The following is a 21,477-nucleotide window of genomic DNA, read 5'->3' as shown; positions in this document are numbered from 1 at the left end:
GTCTAAATAAGAATTTAGTAGTATTTTTGCCGGATTTACAAAAAGAAGTTTTATATTTCTATATTTGCTTTTAAATCCGACAAAAATACTCCAACACAAAATAAAATCCGACAAAACTACTCCAACACAAAATAAAATCCGACAAAACTACTCCAACACAAAATAAAATCCTGGAGGGATTTAATAAGTTCCTGGCCGAAATAACAGTTTTAAAGAACGTAACTAACCTATAGCTGAACAGGCAAGCAAAAAATAAGGTTTCAATAGGTAGTAGAGATCAAGGTAAAGAGTCTAAAACTTTAATATTTATACCTATAATTGAGGTAAGCAAAAAACAATTTACTTCGCCTTAATCGTGATTTTTGTTTTAATTAACTTCTTGATTGATCGAATAGTTGTTAAAAACATATCTAACAAACTTTTCTTTTATTAATCCATTTCGATTAAAACTCTTAAAGCTTATTGGTTACGTTTTAATATTTTCCATTTTTTTGCAAAAACTTTCTTCTGGAATGATTATACTACAAAGACTGTAATGCGATTTTAATTCATTTTCGGCTTTGTTCTCCCTCCAGCTAAGCTATTATTCCTCCTTGCTTAAACGTACTTAATAGTTATGAAAAAAGACACATAAAAACGTCGATAAAATATATTTATCACAAGTACGAAAAAAATGTTTCAAGAGGTCAGTGTGCCATCCCCAACTCTTGTCGTTCCGACTCATTCCCCTCTTTCCAACCCCCCCCCCCCTCCACTACTACTTATTCCTCTCTCTATGACCTTTCCCCCCCCCCTCCACATTCACACACACACACCACCACCACAACCATTCCCCTCTCTCCCCACCACCACTACCACCACAACGTTAAACTTCAATCCGTCATTAAGACCAATATTTTTTTTTAAAAAATAGGTTAGTAACTTATGTCATAATGTTATAAACATTTTTAAAAATATATTTATTCTTAGTTTTATAAAAAAAATTTAATATAAGTGAGTTAATATAGTTTTTAAAACAAATATATTTTTTAATGTTTGTAAAAGATATGCAACATATATTTACTTCCATTTTAATAAGAATAAAGATAAAAAATAAAGCAACACATAATGGCAACGAAGAATAATTTTTTAATAACGGTTATTATATATATATTTGTATCATTAAATATTTATATTCTAAATATGGAAACGAAATGCTTATTTAAAATGAAATAAAAAGAACAACAACAAAAAATTAAATTATATAAAATCACTAATAGTAATAATGTATGTAAAAACAATGTGTAAACTAATAATAATGTATGTAAAAATTTTGTGCTTATGTATGTATATGGATGGCTGTAAACAACTTATGTAAACTGGTCCTATGCGTTTTACATGATAAAATATATTAATATTATATCTGGTACATGGTACAATACAATACATGATACATGGTACAATGTGTTAAATATTATAAATACGATAACATAGATTGAATAGTATTTAGTACATTATTATTTAAGTTAAGTTACTCAACGGATTAATAGTTCCAATATTTATTTTTCACGCAATTTCTCGTAATTTAACGTAAGATTTCTATGGTAATTTATTATTTAAAAATATTTTTCTATGGTATGAAGTAAAGTATGGCCTTCAAACATATTTTTGAATGCGTACGTAATGCAGAAAATTAAAAAAAAGTAAGAAATGGTAAACAAGCTTGGCTTTGAAAAACAAGTTTTAAATGAGAACTTTATAAAACATTTTTGCAAACTCAAAATTGTTAAAGTAACTTCATGACAAAAACATTCATGACAAACTAAAAACTTACAAAACTTATAGAAATTTACTTGTAACACTTATTCGAAGAAGCAAATACGCTTTTCTAACTACTTTACTACCAATAGCAATAGTTTGAAAGCTACGAGAAAGGGTATTAGAACTCTTATGAATACATGTTCGGATGATATCTGATATCCATCTTGTATATCTTAAAACAACATCATTATAAATTAAAATCTCGGAAATTTTCAACACTGCAAAAAAATACTCATACACCTTTTACTGACTTCCATAAGTATTTAAAAACATCAAACGCTGACACTCTTTTCATTAAACCTACTAACAAAATGAAATAGTACCAGTTATTCTTTCTCTAAATGATGGGAAGGCTTCTGGTCTAAACAGCGTCCCAATCTTTGTTCTAAAACTTCTTGCTAATGATATTTCTTCAGTACTTTCTAACTATATAATCTGTCATTCGCTACTGGTATGTTCCCTATTATTTTAAAAACTTCATCGGTTAAACGAATCCATAAAAAGGACTCTTCACTGCAATAACTATAGACCAATATCATTATTATTAAATATCAGCAAAAGTCTTGAAAAATTAATGTATTCTCGTATCTACCACTTTCTTGATAATTCTAAGTGTGTCCAATTATACACTATTTTGCCCATGCACTTATTAGCATTAAAATGATTCGTGGTTCGATTGATAGCGGTTCTTTTGCTTGTGGTCTTTATTGATCTCCAAAAAGCATTTGATACAGCTGGCCACAAGATTTTAATTGAAAAATTATATTACTTTGGTATAAGGGATATCGCTAATGATTGGTTTTCATCCTATGTTAAAAATTGTACTCAGCTTGTGTCGATTAATGGTTTCAATTCACAAGTAAAGTTATTAAGTATGCTATCCCGATTCTGTTCTAGGGCAATTACTGTTTTTAATATATAATAACAATCTGGCTCACTTAAAAATAGTTCGATTTTTCATCATTTCGCTGAGGACATTAATTTTTTATGCATAAATAAATCACTCGCACAGCTTTGTAAAAAAGTTAGTTCAGATCTCCATCATTTGTGTCGTTGGTTAAATAGTAATCGTGTTACTCTAAATATCAATAAAACTGAATTTATTATTTTCTACCCTCCAAAAAAAAGATTAATATTGATAATGTGAAAACTAGAATAAACGGTAGAGGAATTTTACCATCTAAATATTTAAAACATCTCTGGGTGTTTCTTGACAAAAACCTATCATATTACTATCAACTAATTAAAATTCAATTAAAAAAATAAAAATTCAATTAAAAAAAAAACTCTCACGTGCCAATAGTATGTTGTCATTAACACGACACTATATTCCCTAACATATTCTAATATCAATTTACTACTCCTTGTGCTCCTCACATCTAAGTTATTGTTGCACTGTTTGGTGTCAAAAATGTATTTTTCTATTACATCGTATAAACAGTTTGCAACGCACTTCCATTAGAATTATGAAATTTTCTCCTTTACGATCTAATATCCAAAATAGGTTTTCTGAATTAAAAATTCTAAAATTAAAAGATCATGTAAAGCTTTATAATTGTCTCTTTGCGTTTGATTTTCTTCAAAATAAACTACGAAATTCTTTTAATAATTTTTTTATTAAAACAAGTAACACACAAATGTTTTGCATGAAATACTGAAAATTTTAACTTGCAGACATCCTTTTTCAACTATATTAAATATGGCAAGCTCTCTATAAAACATCAATGTATTTCTCACTGGAAACAAATAATACCATTTATAAAACAAAGATTTTAACGAAATACCTTTTTATTAACAACATTCTTCTTATCAATCGAAACCAAATTAAGGAATTTTTATATGACTATATATCTAATAAATATTAACTTTATCTTTTATGAGTTTTTTTTTTTTTATATTACTGTATTTATAAAACCATCACTTTTATTTTATACTGTTTTTTTTAACTCTACTACTGTTGTTACTATTATCACTAATTTATTTTTGTTTTAGAAACCTTATTAAAAATATTTATAATGAAAGTGATTCCAATGTAGTAATAGTTCTATGATTATTGTCATAATTTTTGCAAATGTTTATTTTCATAATTTCAGTCATAATTATAAACTTTACTATAGTTATTTTTACTATAGTTTCTATCATTAGTTATAATTTATAGAAACATTATTATATTGTAGTTACTATTTGCAAAGTTTTTTAATTCATATTAATATTATTATTTTTATTATATTATTATTATTACAATTGGTAATACTATCTTTATTTATTAGCCCTACCTTTAAAGACATATCATTTAAGTAAATCATTGAAAATATTGTTATGAAATGTTACTGCAATTATGAATTATAATTGACAAAAAAATTTTAAATTCAGTTTGAAACTAAGAAATGCATAAATAATATTTAAATTGCTTTAAGTAATGCGAATACAAACGTTTTTAGAACATTTCCGCCATCGCTCTCTTGTACAATTTGATATATAAATATTATTTAATAATATAAAATCTTTACCATTAAATTTTTATAAGGTTTTAAAAATTTAATATTTAGAATAAGCTATATAATGTAGAAATAAATTACAAAACAAAGAAACATTAAAGGAAAATACAAATTAGTTTTTTAAAAATCGTATTACGTAAGCACGGTTTCAATCAATAGCGTGGCGGGGAAGGAGGAGAGGGTACTTTTTCTGTTAAAAAAACAGAAAAAGGACCTCTAAAAACTAAAAAGGACCTCAAAACGAAAATTTACTCGACTGAATTGTGTCGAATACCCGACTAGCCGACTAAATTCGTAAAAAAACCGATCATAACTTGTCAATCAACTTCTTTGGGAGGGTGGAACACCCCCCCTCCCTCCCGTAAATTCGCCTTTGATGTAATGTAATGTATGTACGTAATGTATGTTTATGTAAAAAAACAGTTCTTAAAATAATGCAATAATTTATCATTTAATTGCTTCTGACTATTATTATTCGATCATTTTTAGTTTCAAAAAAAACTGTGACGCAAAAGCTGTGTTTTAAGTATTGAAGTTGGTTAAGCATACATTAAAGTTAATTTTAACGATAAACTTGATAATTTGCGGGTTTTTTAATTTTTATTTATAGTTTAAACTTTATAGAGTTCATTAAAATGCGTTTCAGGAGATATTTGCAAAGTTCAGTTATAATTGTTTCGGATTTAATGTTAGACTAGTTTTCATAGCTTTTAAGTCTTTGTTAAAATTAATAATAGTTGTTAAGAATGTTGTTATTTGAAAACTTTATATTAAATCAAAAATTTGAATTCAATTCTGTTTGAAGTAAAAAGTTTTTATTAATTTTAATCAAATTAACAATGATTTTATTTATATATATATATATATATATATATATATATATATATATATATATATATATATATATATATATATATATATATATATATATATATATATATATATATATATACATATATATATATATATATATATATATATATACATATATATATATATATATATATATATATATATATACATATATATATATATATATATATATATATATATATATATATATTAATAATGATTTTTTTAAATATATATATAAATATATTTATTATCATTATTATTATTATTGTTACTATTATTACTATTACTATTATTATTATTATTATTATTACAATAACAAACTGATAGTTGATAAAAACTACTATCTTACAGCCATTATCTATTAATAATGAATGTTTTGGTTGTTGCTTTACTTATCACATCTATTTTTCAATATACGAATTGTGCTGACGAAGTAAGTTTTTAATATTATCCTGAACAAATTTATAGTAATATCTAAGGAACCGTTGAAGACTTCATAAATAGTTTTTTTAACAAGAGTATACGGGTAAAATTATTTTGATAATACTAAACTGCGGACCTAAAGAAACCTTTAAAGTTATCGTATAATATTTTGTTGTTGTTGTTAGATTTCACAACTACAATGCGGTAAATCTGTAGGTTGTTTTCGTTTACCTGCTGACTGTAGAACTACCAGTTGCAACGTTTTTATAACTTATGCTTACAAACCAAGCACTGACTCTTTCGACATATCTATCTTCACCAAGCACAAGTGGGCAGCTTTTGCTCAAGGAAAAGAACTTCATAAGGAAATAATGGTACTTACATTATGTTAATACACTTTTAAGTGAAATTTTGAGTTTCTTAGAAGTAAATTTAAGTAATATCTTTTTAGACTGGAATGAAAGGTGAAGCGTGCGTTGAAAAAAATGATATTGTTCAATTGGTAAGTCTGAGTGCCACAAAAAACGAATTACCTGATTTTAAAGCAACTACAAGTGCAATTTTTAATCCAACAGGTATAAAAACAAAAGGAGGTATTATCTGTAAATACAGCAGAAAAACTGGAGTAAAAGATGTGAAAGACTTCATGACTTCACTTGAAACAAAGGTTTACAGTATTTATGCGTTTGGAGATAATCTTCAAACAAATGGCTATCCAGCATATCATGGTGCTGGACATACTGGCCACACAGTTGAAGCTACTGATTTAAAAAAAGTTATGCTTTCTTAAATATTTCAATAAATAGTAATCTTAATAAATTTTTCAGCTATTCTTTTCATAAATTGTATTTAATTAGTTCAAAAAAGACTTTTAGGATGTTTAAAGATCTCAAGCAAAAAATTGTTTTTTTTTGTTCAAAATTATTTGAACTTATCTTTCCATCTTAAAACGATTTTCTATTTGGATATATATATTTTTTTATTTTTGAGGAAATTTTCAAGAAGAAAAATTCTCTACGCAAGTGCTGATAATTTCAAATAAACAAAAGTATTTAATACATATAACGATATTTGCGATATTTGCGCATGCTCTAAGTAATTACGTGGAAATTTCCTTAAGAGCGAAAAAAAAAATTAAATAGAAAATGCCTTTGCTTGTTTCCATTATAATAGGCTAAAGTAGGTGCGGACAGAGTTGGCAAAACTCTTTGACATTATCAAAGAACTCTCAAATCTCAAAGTTGTATCTGAATTTATCAGAGAACTTTCAAACCTAAATTCAGGATTAACTAAATACTCTACTACTAAATAGTTTGTATCTACTCAGTTTTTGTAAATTTGATACTGGGTTGATTTATTACATTATTGCGCACAGTGAAGTTTTTTAGGTTTGAAAATAAACACAATCTACCCAGATTTACATTCAAACCTGGCGTTATCTACTTTCGAACTTGTTTTAATAAGAATTATTTTCATCAAAAAGTTTATCAAATTGAAAGAATTCAATAATTTTTGGATAAAAATTTATTTAAGAAAAACTTTTTGCTTTCCTTTTTTTTTACTAAGTTGTGTGCAAAGTTGTGGACAAAGTTTTTACAAACTAGCGGATCCGTGAAAATACGGGTATTGTTTGTCTATTCCACACCCACCTTTTCTACACTTTTTCCTGGCAAATGTAGACTAGCTATCCACTAGGGTACTACTTCTACTATTAAGTTGAGCATTAATATAAAAGGCCGGTAGAATAAAAAAAAGCAATTGCTTTTACCTAATAATTGGTCACTTTTACGTGAACAAAATTGCTTATTAACCCGGCCTAAAGAGATGCTCATTCGGACGTTTGATGAGCAACATTAATAACATAATATTTATTACTTAATTATATATTTATTAAATGGATATTTTGTCAACATAAAATTTACATTTCAATTTAACATAAAATTGCTAGTAACGTGTGTCCTGAGAGCTAGAAGTTAATATTAAAGTTATTGTTTTCAAAAGATTTTAGTTTAATAAAATTAAATAGCAAAACTAAAATGAACAGAACTAAACATGAGATCGTAAAATCAACTTTTAAAATGTTTTCTGATAAAGATTTTGAAGTTGGTAACTGTTCTAATTTTATTGGGTACATTACAGAATTTGCAACTATATATATATTAAAAATATTTCTTTGCGAGTTCTAATTTCACACGAGAAACATACGAGATAATTTTGATTTCTTGTTCTAACTTTATGAGTCTTAATAGTAAAATAATTAACAAAATTTGAGCACAAATTTTTATCTAGACCTTTCCGCACTGTTAAGCAAACTTTACAAATTATAAGCTCATCAGTTGATGGTAAACTATATACTATCCTTGCGAGCACATAATAACGGTGGCTTGTCTTTTAATCAATTTAAACACAGCGTGCTGTGTTTCCGTAAAAGTTAGGTTTACAAGACCATTACAAGTTAGCAGTGGCAATGTTATCGATTTATGGTAAGGTCTCATCTTTAAATTAATCTCAATCTGTAACTAGCTTTCTTGAAAACAGATAGTAACAGTAAAAATGCAATCAAGTATATGCAACCATGGTAGGTGTAATTTTGTGTTGTTGTTGATGTTGTTTTTTTTCTTTAGGTGCCCCAAGAAGTCCTAACGGTCTTGTCACAGAGCACCGCGGAAGTGCATTTAACCAGGAAGTTTACGCCTCCTTCCTTACCCTGACGCGAAAATTTGCTTCTAAAGCAAGCGCTCTAACCACTGCGCCACGGCTGTACAAAGTTCCATAACTTTTTTGTTTCTTACTTTTTGTTATACTTTTCAATGACTTTGGAGATTCCAAACTTATAATAAACCTCATTAAAAAAAAACAGAAAGCTCTTTGGCACATCTAAATGGCTTTCAAAATCTCAGCCACTTTAACTTTGCTATTAAGAATGTAAAATCAAAACCTCAGCACTTGATCATGTAAACCTGATTTGTAAACAGGCATCATTTTTTCTTCCTTCGACTGCGTTGGTTCTATGAAAAACAATTCTAAGAAAAAGTTGAGATGAGTAACTTGCTGGGATACTGCTTGTGCACAATCTTTGAATAACAGAGGGGTGGAGATCATCTGGATCTAAAAGTTTCTTAATTTTCAGTGATTTAATTCATTTTTCAACAAAAGTTCTGGACACTTTAAAAAATTTGAAGTGGTTCATTGTTTGGACATTTTTTAAATCGTGGCAAAATTATAACAACGCTTTCAAAATCATAACAACTCTTTTTAAACTCATAACTACTCTTTTAAAATAGTTACAAAGATCCTCAGAAGACAAAAGAACTCCCTAAATAAAAATAAAAATATATTCAAAAATAATATAATTAGAGAAAACGTTTTAATAATGTTAACCCTTAACTGACCTTATATAAAAATTTCATTTATACATTTTCTCAATAAAAGATCAAATTGAAATAGTTAACTTATGCTACCTTGTACATGTTGAATCTCCATTTTGTATTCATATTTAGGCTATAATAAGATGTTTTGCCAAAATATGAAATGAATAAAGTGTGGGAAACGCTCAAAAATGAAGTTGTCACTCCCCCGTCAGCAAACTATATCGGAACGGAAAAGAAATTGAACTAAGAATATCTAAATACCGAATGTCAGGAAAAAAAAAATTAATCCGCACCTAACTAAACAATGCTAGAAGTTGTTTGTAGTTGTCACCAGGGCCGCCGTGAGGGGGGGGGGGGTCTACTGGGTTGTTTTGTCCCGGGCGCCAGGTCGACAGGGGCGCACAAAGCCGAATATAAATAATTTTTTTTTTTCATGTTTATTTAAAAAAAAAGATGAAGTACTGGAAAGCAGCATAGAAAATAAGAAATCAAAAGCAGCCGGTCAATTTGACCAGCTAAAACATATAATAGACGGTCAATTGCTTTTTTTGGCCGGTCAATTTTTTTTTAGTTTAAATTTTCAACTTTGTAATGAAGTGCTTCATAATTGGACTTTTTAAAAAAAAAAGGTAATTAATGCTTTAAAACTAAGAAATTAGTATTACTTTCAAAACATTAGTTTTAAATAAAGCGATTCTTTTTATATAGCGGAAACTCGCAAAAAGTGAATACTAATGATTAATTTAACAAGCCGCTGAATTAAATGTTTAAAATAACTTTAGTGCACGGAGATTTTCATTCAATTAAAAACGGAGATTTTTTACTTTATTAAAAAAAGAGATTAGATTAAATCCAAGTAGTTTGATATTGATATAAAATATTAAAACAATTTTATTAAATTTATTTCTCTAATTTTTAAAATCTCTCAAATTTGAAACAATTTTGAAACACGTGATATCGATGTGATAGTCTGATAGACCCAATCAAGAAGAAATTCAAACAGTTCTTTGCTTATGAGCGGATGCTGTTTCAAAAAGAATTAAAACATGTCTGGTTTTAAAAAGAAAGATTCTGGTTGTCAAGTAAGAAAGAATGCTGCTCAAAGAACTGCGAATGAGGAAAGAACAAACGCACTCTTCAAGACTGTGGTATTACAGTTACAAAAAAAGGAGAAGATGAAAGTCCTACTGCTTCAAACTCTTTCCTGCCAAGTCAAGCGATTCAAGTAGTAAATAGTTTTCCCCGTAAAACGATATTTTCCCATTTGATTAATTCAATGTTATATAAATTTTTAACTTATTTTTATAGGTTGGAACTGAAAACGATGTCACTGACATTTCTGAAAGCTCGGGAGAGCCCCTATCAAAAATCGGAATGGTAGCTGTGAATGAAGAGAATATTTTGGTAAGTTCTACCTCTTTAAAAGAAATGATGTTAATAAACTTTTAAGCTAATAAAATAAGATTTTTTAAAATTTATTCTCAGGTGTTGCCAACAGAAGAACCCATCGCTACCATTCCTTCCAATGATCCTGCTTTGTGGGCAGCACATCTTTCCAATGTGGAAAGAGATTCTGTGCTTCTACAGGGGCTTCCTCGAAATCCTTCAGCTTTCCCGAAAGATTCTAATAAGAAGAAGGTTCCTGAATCAATTTTCTACGAAACTTCTCTCAACGGGGAGAAGACATGCTTGATTGGCTGGTCTGGAGTGTATCTAAGAAATCATTTATTTGCTTTCCGTGTTCTCTGTTTGGAAGCAAACAATCTTTTGGGATCGGACACCAGTCGTACCTTCTAAGATGGAATGATGGAATAAGCTGCAACTGGCACAAGCTACCTGAGAAAGTCAAAAGTCACCAGAATAACGCCCAGCATCGAAACTTTTACATAGAATGGAAAACGGCGCTAGAAAGCTTAGAAAATCAAAGCGGAATAGATGCAGCTCTTGAAAACTCGATAAGAAATGAAGCAGCCAGGTGGGGTGAAATTCTACGATGCATCTTAGATGTTACTCTTTTTTTTAGCGTCACGAAACCTTAGTTTCAGAGGTAAATCTATTTACAATTATTCTATTGTGATACCGACTATCTTTAAATCTATTTAGCTTATATTTATAAGATTAACTAGATATTTTGGAAATCATGAAATAAAACAAATCCTTCTTTATTCTTTTAATTAAATATGTTATAATATTCATAAATCATAATATAAAATCATCATAGAATCATCATAAAATAAAACAAATGCTTCTTTATTGTTTTAAATAAATCTGTCTTATTATTATAATTTTTAGGTTCATCAAAAATGATTGGAGAAGACGACAATGGCAACTTTCTAGCTACCCTAGAGCTCTTGGCCAAGCACAACAAGACTCTCCAACTACACTTAGAAGAAGTTTCCCGCTGCCAACAAGAAGGTAACAAAATGAATGCCCGTTACTTGGGCTGGAGCACTCAAAATGAATTCATCAAAGAGTGCGGAGGAATCGTTCATGGTGCCATCATCAACGAAGCTCATATGGCCATCTACTATTCCATTCTTTTGGACGGGACTCCGGACGTCTCTCACACCGAGCAAATCACCTTTGTTCTCCGCTTTGTATACTTTGGTACTGACAAAAGATGGACCGTGAAGGAGCGCTTTCTGAGGGTCGAGAATCTTAAAAAAAAGATAGGTGCTGACATTGCCAACCTTATTATGGACGTCTTAGAACAAAATGGAATTGATCTCAAAAACTGCAGAGGTCAAGGATATGACAATGGAGCGAACATGTCCGGTTTATACAAAGGAGTACAGGCGATTATACTGCAAAAAAATCCTCAAGCTCTCTATATGCCATGCAGCGCTCATAGTCTCAACCTTGCTGGTGTTCATTCTGCTGAATCTTCGGTTGAAGTCAAGAACTACAAGAACTTTGGCCGAGTCCAGTCACTTTACAATCTTTTCAGTGGAAGCCCTAGTCGGTGAAAAGTCTTGATTGAAACCACTGGTTTGTCCCTTCATCAAACGTCGCAAACCAGATGGAGTGCGCGAATCGAGGCCGTGAAGCCGTTAGTCAAGCGATCCAGGGAAATCCTCGAATCTTTGAAAAAGCTCCGCGATTTTGATCTAACAGCTGATCAATTGAATGAAGTAAAATCTCTGGAGAAGTGGGTTCATTCATTCGAGTTCATCGTAATGACAACCTATAATGACAACGAAGCAAAAGAGTTTGAGGTGAGCGTATTCAATACCGCTCTTGATACTCTTATTCAGCAGGTCAGCGATAGATTCCAAGCTGCTGAGAAGACGACGAATATGTTTTCTTTCTTGTGGTCATTGAAATCTCTTGTTATGTCAAATGAAGAAGAATCAGAAGAAAGTGTTGAAGCACCTATCCAATTGGAGGAGAAATGCAAGGTCTTGGCACAAATCTACGCGACCGATGTTGAGGAAGAGAAACTTATTGAAGAGGTCCGCCACCTCGATGCTCTGAAGCGATCCAATCTTTTTGGTCCAAAAGAATCTCTCACTTCCATGACGTTATTGAATGGAATATACCAGAAAGGTCTTCAGCCGCTCTTCGAATCAGTCTGCATTTTGCTGCGCATCTTCAACACCATCCCTGTTTCTGTTGCGGAAGGCGAGAGATCTTTTAGTAAGCTTGCTCTAGTTAAGACAGCTTTAAGGTCTACAATGAGCCAAGAACGACTCACGAATCTTCTGGTTATTTCCATTGAGCATGATCTTGCCAAAAAGTTGTGCTACGGTGAAAAGATTTCCGAATTCGCCATGAGTAAAGCTCGAAAGATCAATTTCCTCTGAAGTTGAAACAACAATAGCTGTTGTATTCTAGACAAATTTTTGCTCTTAACATCCAATAGTGTTTAATGATTGTCTTTGGTCTGTTTCTACCATGTTCTAGTGTCGACTTTATCATTTTATGTATGAGTGTATAACCAAGTCAAAAGACCATTGCAATATCTAGAAATAAACTGTTCAAATGTTCATTAATTAAAATTAAAAAATTCTATATTCTTTTATCCTCTTTGATTTGTTATCAAATGGCTTATTATATGTATTGAATTATGGATCATTAGATCAGCTTTCACTTTCAGTAGGGCGCTTGGGAAATTTTGACCCTGGGCGCCGCAAAGGCTCACGGCGGGCCTGGTTGTCACTCACATTTATTACTTCGGTAACTTAAAATTATCATTTACATTATAATTATTTGTATCTATTTATAAATAAAAATATACATAAATTAATTATTAAACAACAAAAATAATCAGTTATTTAAATTATTCAAAACTAGTTGTTAAAACATTATTTGTTAATAAAAATAACTAAAAGCTTTGTTGTATTAATAGCATCGCACCATGTTTTTGTATTAATAGCATCGTGCCACGTATGTAGTTGCAATACATTTTGCATTCTTGCCAATTGGTGATGAATTACTTAAACTATCAGAATGAATTTTTGGACTTTGCTTTACTTCTTCCTTTTTAAGTCTCTGACTTTTGTTATTTGATTGCTGATTTTTCGAACTACTTTTTCTCTACTCAATAGCTTTAGTTTAATCAAAATCTTTTCTAAGTCTTTAGCATCAGTTTGAGTTCTACGTACTCTGTGCGCTTCTTTAAATCTATCTATTGCAACCTCTTCTCAACAACTTTCTCTTTCAATAGCTCCATTTTTATATTGGTGGGTTCTGCAGTAAAACTTTGCAAGAAAACAATGAATTAAGTTTATTTATAATTAGTTTATAAAAATTTATCAGATTTAAATTTGTTAAAAATATATATAATGAACTAACTTCTTTTTGTCTAAACTTTGAATTATACGTATATATATATATATATATATATATATATATATATATATATATATATATATATATATATATATATATATATATATATATATATATATATATATATATATAAATATATATATATATATCCAGCCGTAAAAGCCTCAGGGAAAAAGAAGATAAAATTTTAATAGAGTAAGTGTTAGTTAAACAATTGTCAAAATAATTGGAGACAGGTGTCTGGGTGCCTAGTAAAAAAGCAGAAAGAAAAGAAGAAGAAACTTTAGTCACTGATCACGTATATCTCCTATACCGTAAAAAATATATACCATTTTAGTGGAGCTATTCATTTTATAATTACTTTATATCTAGTTATAGTGTATACTGTTTTAGGGGAAATATTTATTTTATACTAAGTTTATATTAAATCATAAATTATACCCTTTAACTGGAAATATACGCTTATTCTTTATAACGTTAAAATTTATAACGTTTTATATTTAATTCATATACAACTATGATCTATACCGTTTGAATGGAATTATTTGTTTTATTAAAATGTATACCGTTTTAGTATAACTATTCGTTTTATACTTAGCTTATGTTTAATTATAAGTTATACCCTTTAACAGGAAGTATTTGTTTTATACATAGTTCATATAACTATATAAGTTAAACTATAATTCACTAAATGAAAAGTATGAGCTTAATTTTAACACTAGTCAATAGTTTTGGTATGCATCAAATTGTCCAGGAACCAACACGCGAATCCATTATTCTGGACCATTTTTTTCTAATTTTTCTCTTTTAAACAAAACTTTTGTTGAGCGTCTTTTTAGTAACAGCAATCATGACTCGATCCATTTTTTATTAAATATTAATGATAAATATTAGTACGAAAAGAAATCTGAGTGTTTCTATGATTTCATCAATGCTGATGTAGATAACCTTCTATTTTACTTTTTGAATATTAATTAGGACCTCAAATTTTCTTAAGTTTTCGATATTGTCGAATTTCGGAAGATTTTCTATAATCGTTTTTAAATTGGGATTGACTGTTTTGTCATGGTGAAAAAATAGATCATAGTAAAAATAGACATCTTTACCCTAGATATATCAAGAAAACGTTTAGCCGTAAATTATTTTTATGAAAAAGATATTTCATTACTAAAACGAATCCACAAAAAATAGCTTACACCACATATGCCATTTTATGTATGCAAGCATTTCTTTCTTACCTTAAAAAAATCGAACTCAAATTAGTTAATGATTATAAACTGAGTAAGTTCTTTAACTATGTTATTAATAAACTAAATAATCATAAAAGGAACTACTCTATAAACAATAAAAACAACAATTTCAAGTTAACTTCTACCAATAAAGAAATTGCTGACAATTTTAATAAACACTTTGGAAGTATATTTACTGACAGTAACAACTACTCGCCAAATATTAATAGTTTTCTAAACGACTCTATAAACAATTAAAACGTTAACTCTTCTGTTAAGACGGTTAATTCAATTTTAATTCAAACTCATTAAAGTTAAATATTATGGTCCTGATTGAACATTCTTTTGAAAAAGCTTTTTCTATGATCTTGTTTTATGTGTTCCATTTATATTATATCCGCATTTACATACTTTACCACAGCAATCGCTTCAAGCTTTTTTTCTCCAATTTTTCAAAAAGGATCAACATCAGATCCTAATAATTGTAGACCAATTTATCTTAAATGCACTTATTGTTGTGCATTGGACAGAGTTATTAACTCGGATAGTACTCATTATAACTTAATAGCCAATAATCAACATGGTTTCTTCAAGAAATGTTCAACTTATATAAATCTTTTAGAGTCTGTAAAGGATTAAATTAATGCACTAGACAGACATCAAACAACAGATGTTGTTTTTATTTACTTTCAAAGGCATTTGATTCTGTAACCCATCCTAAACTATTTGCCAAACTTGCTCTGTTTAACATAAGAGATAATTTATTAAATTGAATTGCCGCATTTCTTACTAGTTATTGTCAACAAATTAAGGTTAGAAGCTCATTATCAAACTCAACTCTCATTGTTAGCAGAGTTCCGTAGGGTAGCGTATTAGGTCTATCATTATTCTTACTTTATATCAAAGATTTAAACGCTACAGTTAACAATCCTGATTGCTCTTTAAGCTTTATGTCGTTGACATCAAGTTATATAGTTTTTTTTGCAACACCGTGCCACTAATTAGTTAATGCTCTTAATAGCATTGGGTTTTGGCCAGAAACATGACAGCTATTTATTTCTTACAGCAAGTGTTTTTTTTTATAGGATTGCGCCTGCTACATCGAGAAAATGTATTAATTATAACTATAATTTTAGAGATCATAATTTATCTTGGTTTTTTAATCTCAAAGATCTCGGTGTAACTCTAGATTCTCACCTTAATTATAAAAAATATATTTTAAACGTTACCCATGCAGTTAATACCAGAGCACACCTTACTTTAAAATACTTTAATTTTCGCGACCCTAATATCTTGGTAGTAGTCTTCACTATATATATATTAGACTTATATTAGAATATTGCTCCCCAGTTGAAATAATATAGGGAGTTAAGAACGTGAAAAAACGTTTCACAAAAAAACCTTGCACTTAAGCAATTTAACCTGCTTTAGTTGGCTTCAGCTGCTTGATTTAGAGTCGCTTGAGATAAGGCGATTAAAAGATGATTTATTAACTGTTTTAACTCTTAATTTTTGCATAACTTGGTCTTCATTGATAAATTTTTTATCTCTTTTTAGTGACAACAAAATAACTCGCGACGACATAAATATAAAATGCGCAAACAACGATCATGCTTAGATATTCGTAAATATAGTTTTTTCTTACCGAATTGTTTTTTGTGCAACATTTGGAATCAGTTGCCTTTTCTTAATGAAAATAATATCAACATTTTTAATATAATCAATCACGAGTAAAATCAACTCACTCAATTTTGAAAAGTTGTGTTGGCGTCGACTGCATATCTTATTGTTTATTTTTGTATAAATTATTTATTCTATGTTGTATACTGATACATAATTTGTTTTGCAGGCACGCTGTTAGTGACCAGCAATATGGACATGCGTGTTCTTTAGAACGTGCATTATTTATTCAAATAAATACAGTTTAATCCAATATATATATATATATATATATATATATATATTATATATATATATATATATATATATATATATATATATTTCAGCTTTAATACCAAAAACAAGCGAAGAGCCATTTTTTACCACAAATACGTTTTGTTAGCCGTAAACTAAAGGAATATACATTTATATATATATATATATATATATATATATATATATATATATATATATATATATATATATATATATATATAATTATTTTTAAAAATAACACGATGTTTTTTATTCTTGACATGTTTCGTAAAATTTTTATTTACATTTTCAAAAGATTATTTTACAATAATTGTAAAATAATCTTTTGAAAATGTAAATAAAACTTTTACGAAACATGTCAAGAATAAAAAACATCGTGTTATTTTTAAAAATAATTATTACAATAATTGTAAAATAATCATTTGAAAATGTAAATAAAACTTTTACGAAACATGTCAAGAATAAAAAACATCGTGTTATTTTTAAAAATAATTACTTATTTTATGCTATTACGACGTTCAATATATATATATATATATATATATATATATATATATATATATATATATATATATATATATATATATATATATATATATATATATATATATATATATATATATATATATATATATATATATATAATTCTTCAAAAAACAAATTACAGCCAAAGAAGTATTACCAAAATTGTCAAAGTCTTGCAGGTTACAGTCGGAAAAATAAATTTTAAAATCAAAATGGGGGTCAAGCTTTAGAAGCTCAAAGAACTTGCTGGAGATGACAAAAAAATCAAAAAGGTTTTTGAACAAAATTGTAAAATGTCAGCAATAAAACTAAAAAGCGTTTTGGAAAATCAAGGAATCAAAGTTTCACTTTATTCTTAAAGAGGGATAAGTTACGAGTTAGGATTCAAGTATAGAAAACCTTTGTAAAAGTTAAAATTTACTCCTGCGATGAATAAAAAACGTCTTGCATGGGCTAAGAAGCACTCTTCTTTTTTTCAAGATGACTGAAATAAGGTAAATTTTACATCCATTCTCTCCTTAAACATAAACGATTAATTTTTTTTTATTAATAAGTTTTTAAAAAACGTTTTGCATTAATATCTTACCCCAATTGATTTTACTAATATTTGAAATATTATTGAACAACAATATTTATTTCTTTATTCAGGTTGTATTCATCGATAAGACTTTGGAAGACAAAACCACATTCGACTGCCTCGGACCAAGAGAATAACATAAGCCAGATTGCATTGTAAACACTGTAAAGCGCCAAACCATCCATAATGGTTTGGTCATGCATATTGTACAGAGGTAGCGCTCAACTTTACATTGTACAAAGGACATTGAAACAAGATTAGTAAAACAAGAATGTCCTACAGACCTACCCTGATTCCACAGAGTGATTTAGTAATGGTACGAGAGTAGTTTACTAATGGTAAATATGTTTTTACGCAAGATAATGCTATATTCCATACTGTAAAATCCATAAAAATCTTTCTTGCTAATGAGAGTATCGGGCTATTTAATTGGCCTGGCAATTCTCCAGATATAAACTGATTTAAAATCTGTGGAAGCTTGCCAAACGCAAACTCAGTGCTGGCAAAATAACAAGTACACAGAAACTTACAGAACGACTGATTGAAGTATGACATTGAGATCCAGATTTTAAAGCATTGACGTAAATAGTATGCCAAGAAGCATTAAATCTCTTTTACATTTGAAATATTATTAAACCTAAACATACACCATCAAAAGATACTTTAATGGTTGAAGACAATAGAAATAAATTATTACAGGATCATCAAATGTATCGTCTCCCGTTGTAAAAATCAATGAAGATACTGCCATCATTGGACCATCACATATATTGCATTCCATTCTTGAATGCATAAAGATACCGCCATTTTTTATTTTTTGTTTCTTTATTATGTTTTTGTTCTATTTTTTTTATTTTTATTTGTTATTAAGATTCTCCAAGAGGACTTGTCGACCTTATAACAGAGTACCACGGAAAAGCATTTAACCAAAAGCTCACACCTCCTTACTTACCAATGTTGCTTATTGGGCTAGAGCCAGGGTCGAACCACAAACCTCTTCGTTTTGAGCCAGACCTTTAAACACTGCGCCACGACTGCTTAAATTATTAAACATTTCAAATAAAAATGTACAAGAAAGAGCAGCTGAAAAGGAAAAAAAGAAAGAAGAGAAAATAAAAGAGAATGAGAGGGAAAAAAGGACAAGAGAAGTAAGCAAAAAGACAAGAAACAATAACGGTATAAATAGTTTGATTCAAACTTAACTATTTCCATTCCTGAGCTTTGAGTTGGTGAAGATTCTGACTAGTATATAGATTCTTCAGATAAAGATACAATTTTTTTGGAAAATAATAACTTTGTAATTTTTAAGTATGCAGGGAGCCATTTTTTAAGTAGTCCCAGTTGTGGCTGATGTCGATGAGATAGATATTATGGTTAAGAGTAGTATTTCTTCTTATCGGTGGCTAAATAAGCTTGTATATATAAGGGAACAAATACAAAGGAAAAATCCCCCATCCAAACTTGTGTATTCGACGTGGGTCATACCTTATATCAGTAAAGTAAGGGATTATCAATTACTAAAGAAAAATTATTTTTAGAAGGTCAATAAATAACAATTAAATCATGTTTTAAACAGCTACAAAAACATGAAAGATGGTATTTTGTCAAATATTACTTAACAAATGCTAAAAAATATTATGGTAAGTTTGAACTATTAATATTTTATAATTGGAAGACAATCTTTAAGATATGGCAATCATAGGAAATATTTTCTCTTAAGAGGTCAAATACTGTTACATATAGCTTAATTACACTTTAACTGCATAGTCTCCGAAAATGTATCCGTTTAGGGTTGAACTAACCCGGATGATTCTGAGCAAATCAAAATGCAGAAGAAAAACATACAAAAAAGCATATAAATTAATAATTGAGCCAGTTCGACCCTGTATCCTGGAGTAAAAAACTTTTGTTCATGAAACTGCTTTCATTACAGCCATCAAATGCGTTGCACTTCAAAGAAAAATGTGTATGCAATGAGATATGCCTGACAAGTGAACAAGTCCAAAAAAATTGGACTTCCAACATATTCTACTTCACCGAGATTTTTTGCAGTGCATGTATGGCGTTTTCATTAGGCACCTGTTAGATTCAAAAGAATAAAAATTCTCAATCTCATCTTTTAGCCGTCGATGACTTTTTTGCAGCAGAGAATGAGAAGGGAATTGATCAGCTGTTTAACAATAAAAGACAAATTGATAGAGTATTTGTTATCATTTTGTTTATTGGAAGACAATGCACTACTTATCGGGGTAAACATATCGCCTATAAGCAAATTGCCTTTGAAATCTTTTGAATGAAGAGCACCTTGAATCACATATTTTGGTGAATGTTGAAAATGACATAAAATTGATTAGAATGACGTCACAGTTTGTCAAAATCTTCAAAACCTCTCACTGATTGCTTACTATAGTACAATACTGCAAATACATACCTTTTTCTTATACTTTAATTTCTAATTTCTATGTAAATAACTAAAAAACTTGAAAACAAACTTGTGATTTTCCTTATACTGTTAAGGTTATTAGGAAAAACCATTTTAGCATGGCTGTGATATGCAGAAAATAACGCGGTGCGATGCTGCAATTTAGAATTACTGTATTTTTAAAACCTTGCATGTGGATTTATTTTTTTAAATGTCATTTGTTCCCATTCGTTTCTCACCCCCTCAAATAAGTTCTTACCAAATTCTTACCTTTCTAGTTCTAATAATTGAAAGCACTATTCAAAGAAACTAAAATTAGATTTTAACAAAATAGACTTTTAATATTTTTTTTAAATATCATTTTCAAAATAGAAATAAATAAAAAAATTGTCATTATCACTAAATTTATATTATTAAACATTGAAAATATTTAAAATATGAAAATTTGTGGCTATTATTTCAAGATTCTAACTCAGGATTTGATACGAAAAAACTGATTTACACATACAACAACTAATAAAAATACAAACCAGCTTATGCTTTATTAATAATAAACTTCCTTTGACCAAAAAACTTTTTTACATTAAAAAACAATTTTTTGAAATAAAATTCAAAAATATTTTTTCGATAACAAAATCATAAATATCGTTATAATATAATCAAAACATATTTTTAACAATGTTTAAACCGTACTGCATTCAGTTATTGTTACTGTTTTGCAAATTCTATTATTTAGTATACATTGTTTCACAATTGTTTCTTTACAATTCAATAAATCTGTTATTCTACTTTCTGGAGCAATACGTGATGTATTCATCAAAATTACATCGCTATCGAAACTCTTTGTATCGTCACCTTGTATTTGTTGAAGGTTAAAGTTGAGAAATACAATAAGAGCATGTAGTATGAAAAGGTTATTGAACATTTTAAAGCACAATTTTTTTTACCGATGAATTTTTATTATTGATATGTTTAAAATAATGTCTTTATAACAAACACATCGCCATTAACTGAACTTGAAAGGTATTTAGATTGAAAACAAACATAAGTT

The 21,477-nt window shown here is 28.8% G+C and overlaps 2 protein-coding genes and 2 long non-coding RNA genes across 4 annotated transcripts; all 4 read left to right on the top strand.

The window, feature by feature from the left end:
* The first annotated feature begins 5,478 nt into the window (after window positions 1-5,478).
* Window positions 5,479-6,419, top strand: LOC136077779 (uncharacterized). Its single transcript, XM_065791952.1, has 3 exons — window positions 5,479-5,586; window positions 5,762-5,950; window positions 6,028-6,419. Exons 1-3 carry the CDS (start codon window positions 5,521-5,523, stop codon window positions 6,364-6,366), a joined length of 594 nt encoding a protein of 197 aa, XP_065648024.1. The 5' UTR covers window positions 5,479-5,520; the 3' UTR covers window positions 6,367-6,419.
* A 4,233-nt stretch (window positions 6,420-10,652) lies between these two features.
* On the top strand, window positions 10,653-11,617 carry LOC136078271 (uncharacterized). Its single transcript, XR_010637667.1, has 2 exons — window positions 10,653-10,994; window positions 11,240-11,617. It is a non-coding gene; the product is annotated as an uncharacterized LOC136078271 (long non-coding RNA).
* Window positions 11,618-12,123: 506 nt separating this feature from the next.
* On the top strand, window positions 12,124-12,750 carry LOC136078772 (uncharacterized). Its single transcript, XM_065794575.1, has one exon. It carries the CDS (start codon window positions 12,124-12,126, stop codon window positions 12,748-12,750), a length of 627 nt encoding a protein of 208 aa, XP_065650647.1.
* Window positions 12,751-17,567: 4,817 nt separating this feature from the next.
* LOC136077778 (uncharacterized) lies at window positions 17,568-20,495 on the top strand. The gene is made up of 2 exons (XR_010637271.1): window positions 17,568-17,921; window positions 18,076-20,495. It is a non-coding gene; the product is annotated as an uncharacterized LOC136077778 (long non-coding RNA).
* Window positions 20,496-21,477: the final 982 nt, after the last annotated feature.

Source organism: Hydra vulgaris, chromosome 03 (genome assembly GCF_038396675.1).
Source record: "Hydra vulgaris chromosome 03, alternate assembly HydraT2T_AEP".
Lineage (NCBI taxonomy): Eukaryota > Metazoa > Cnidaria > Hydrozoa > Anthoathecata > Hydridae > Hydra > Hydra vulgaris.
The sequence above is the reverse complement of the archived record's forward strand: the minus strand, read 5'-3'. Positions and strand labels throughout refer to the sequence as shown.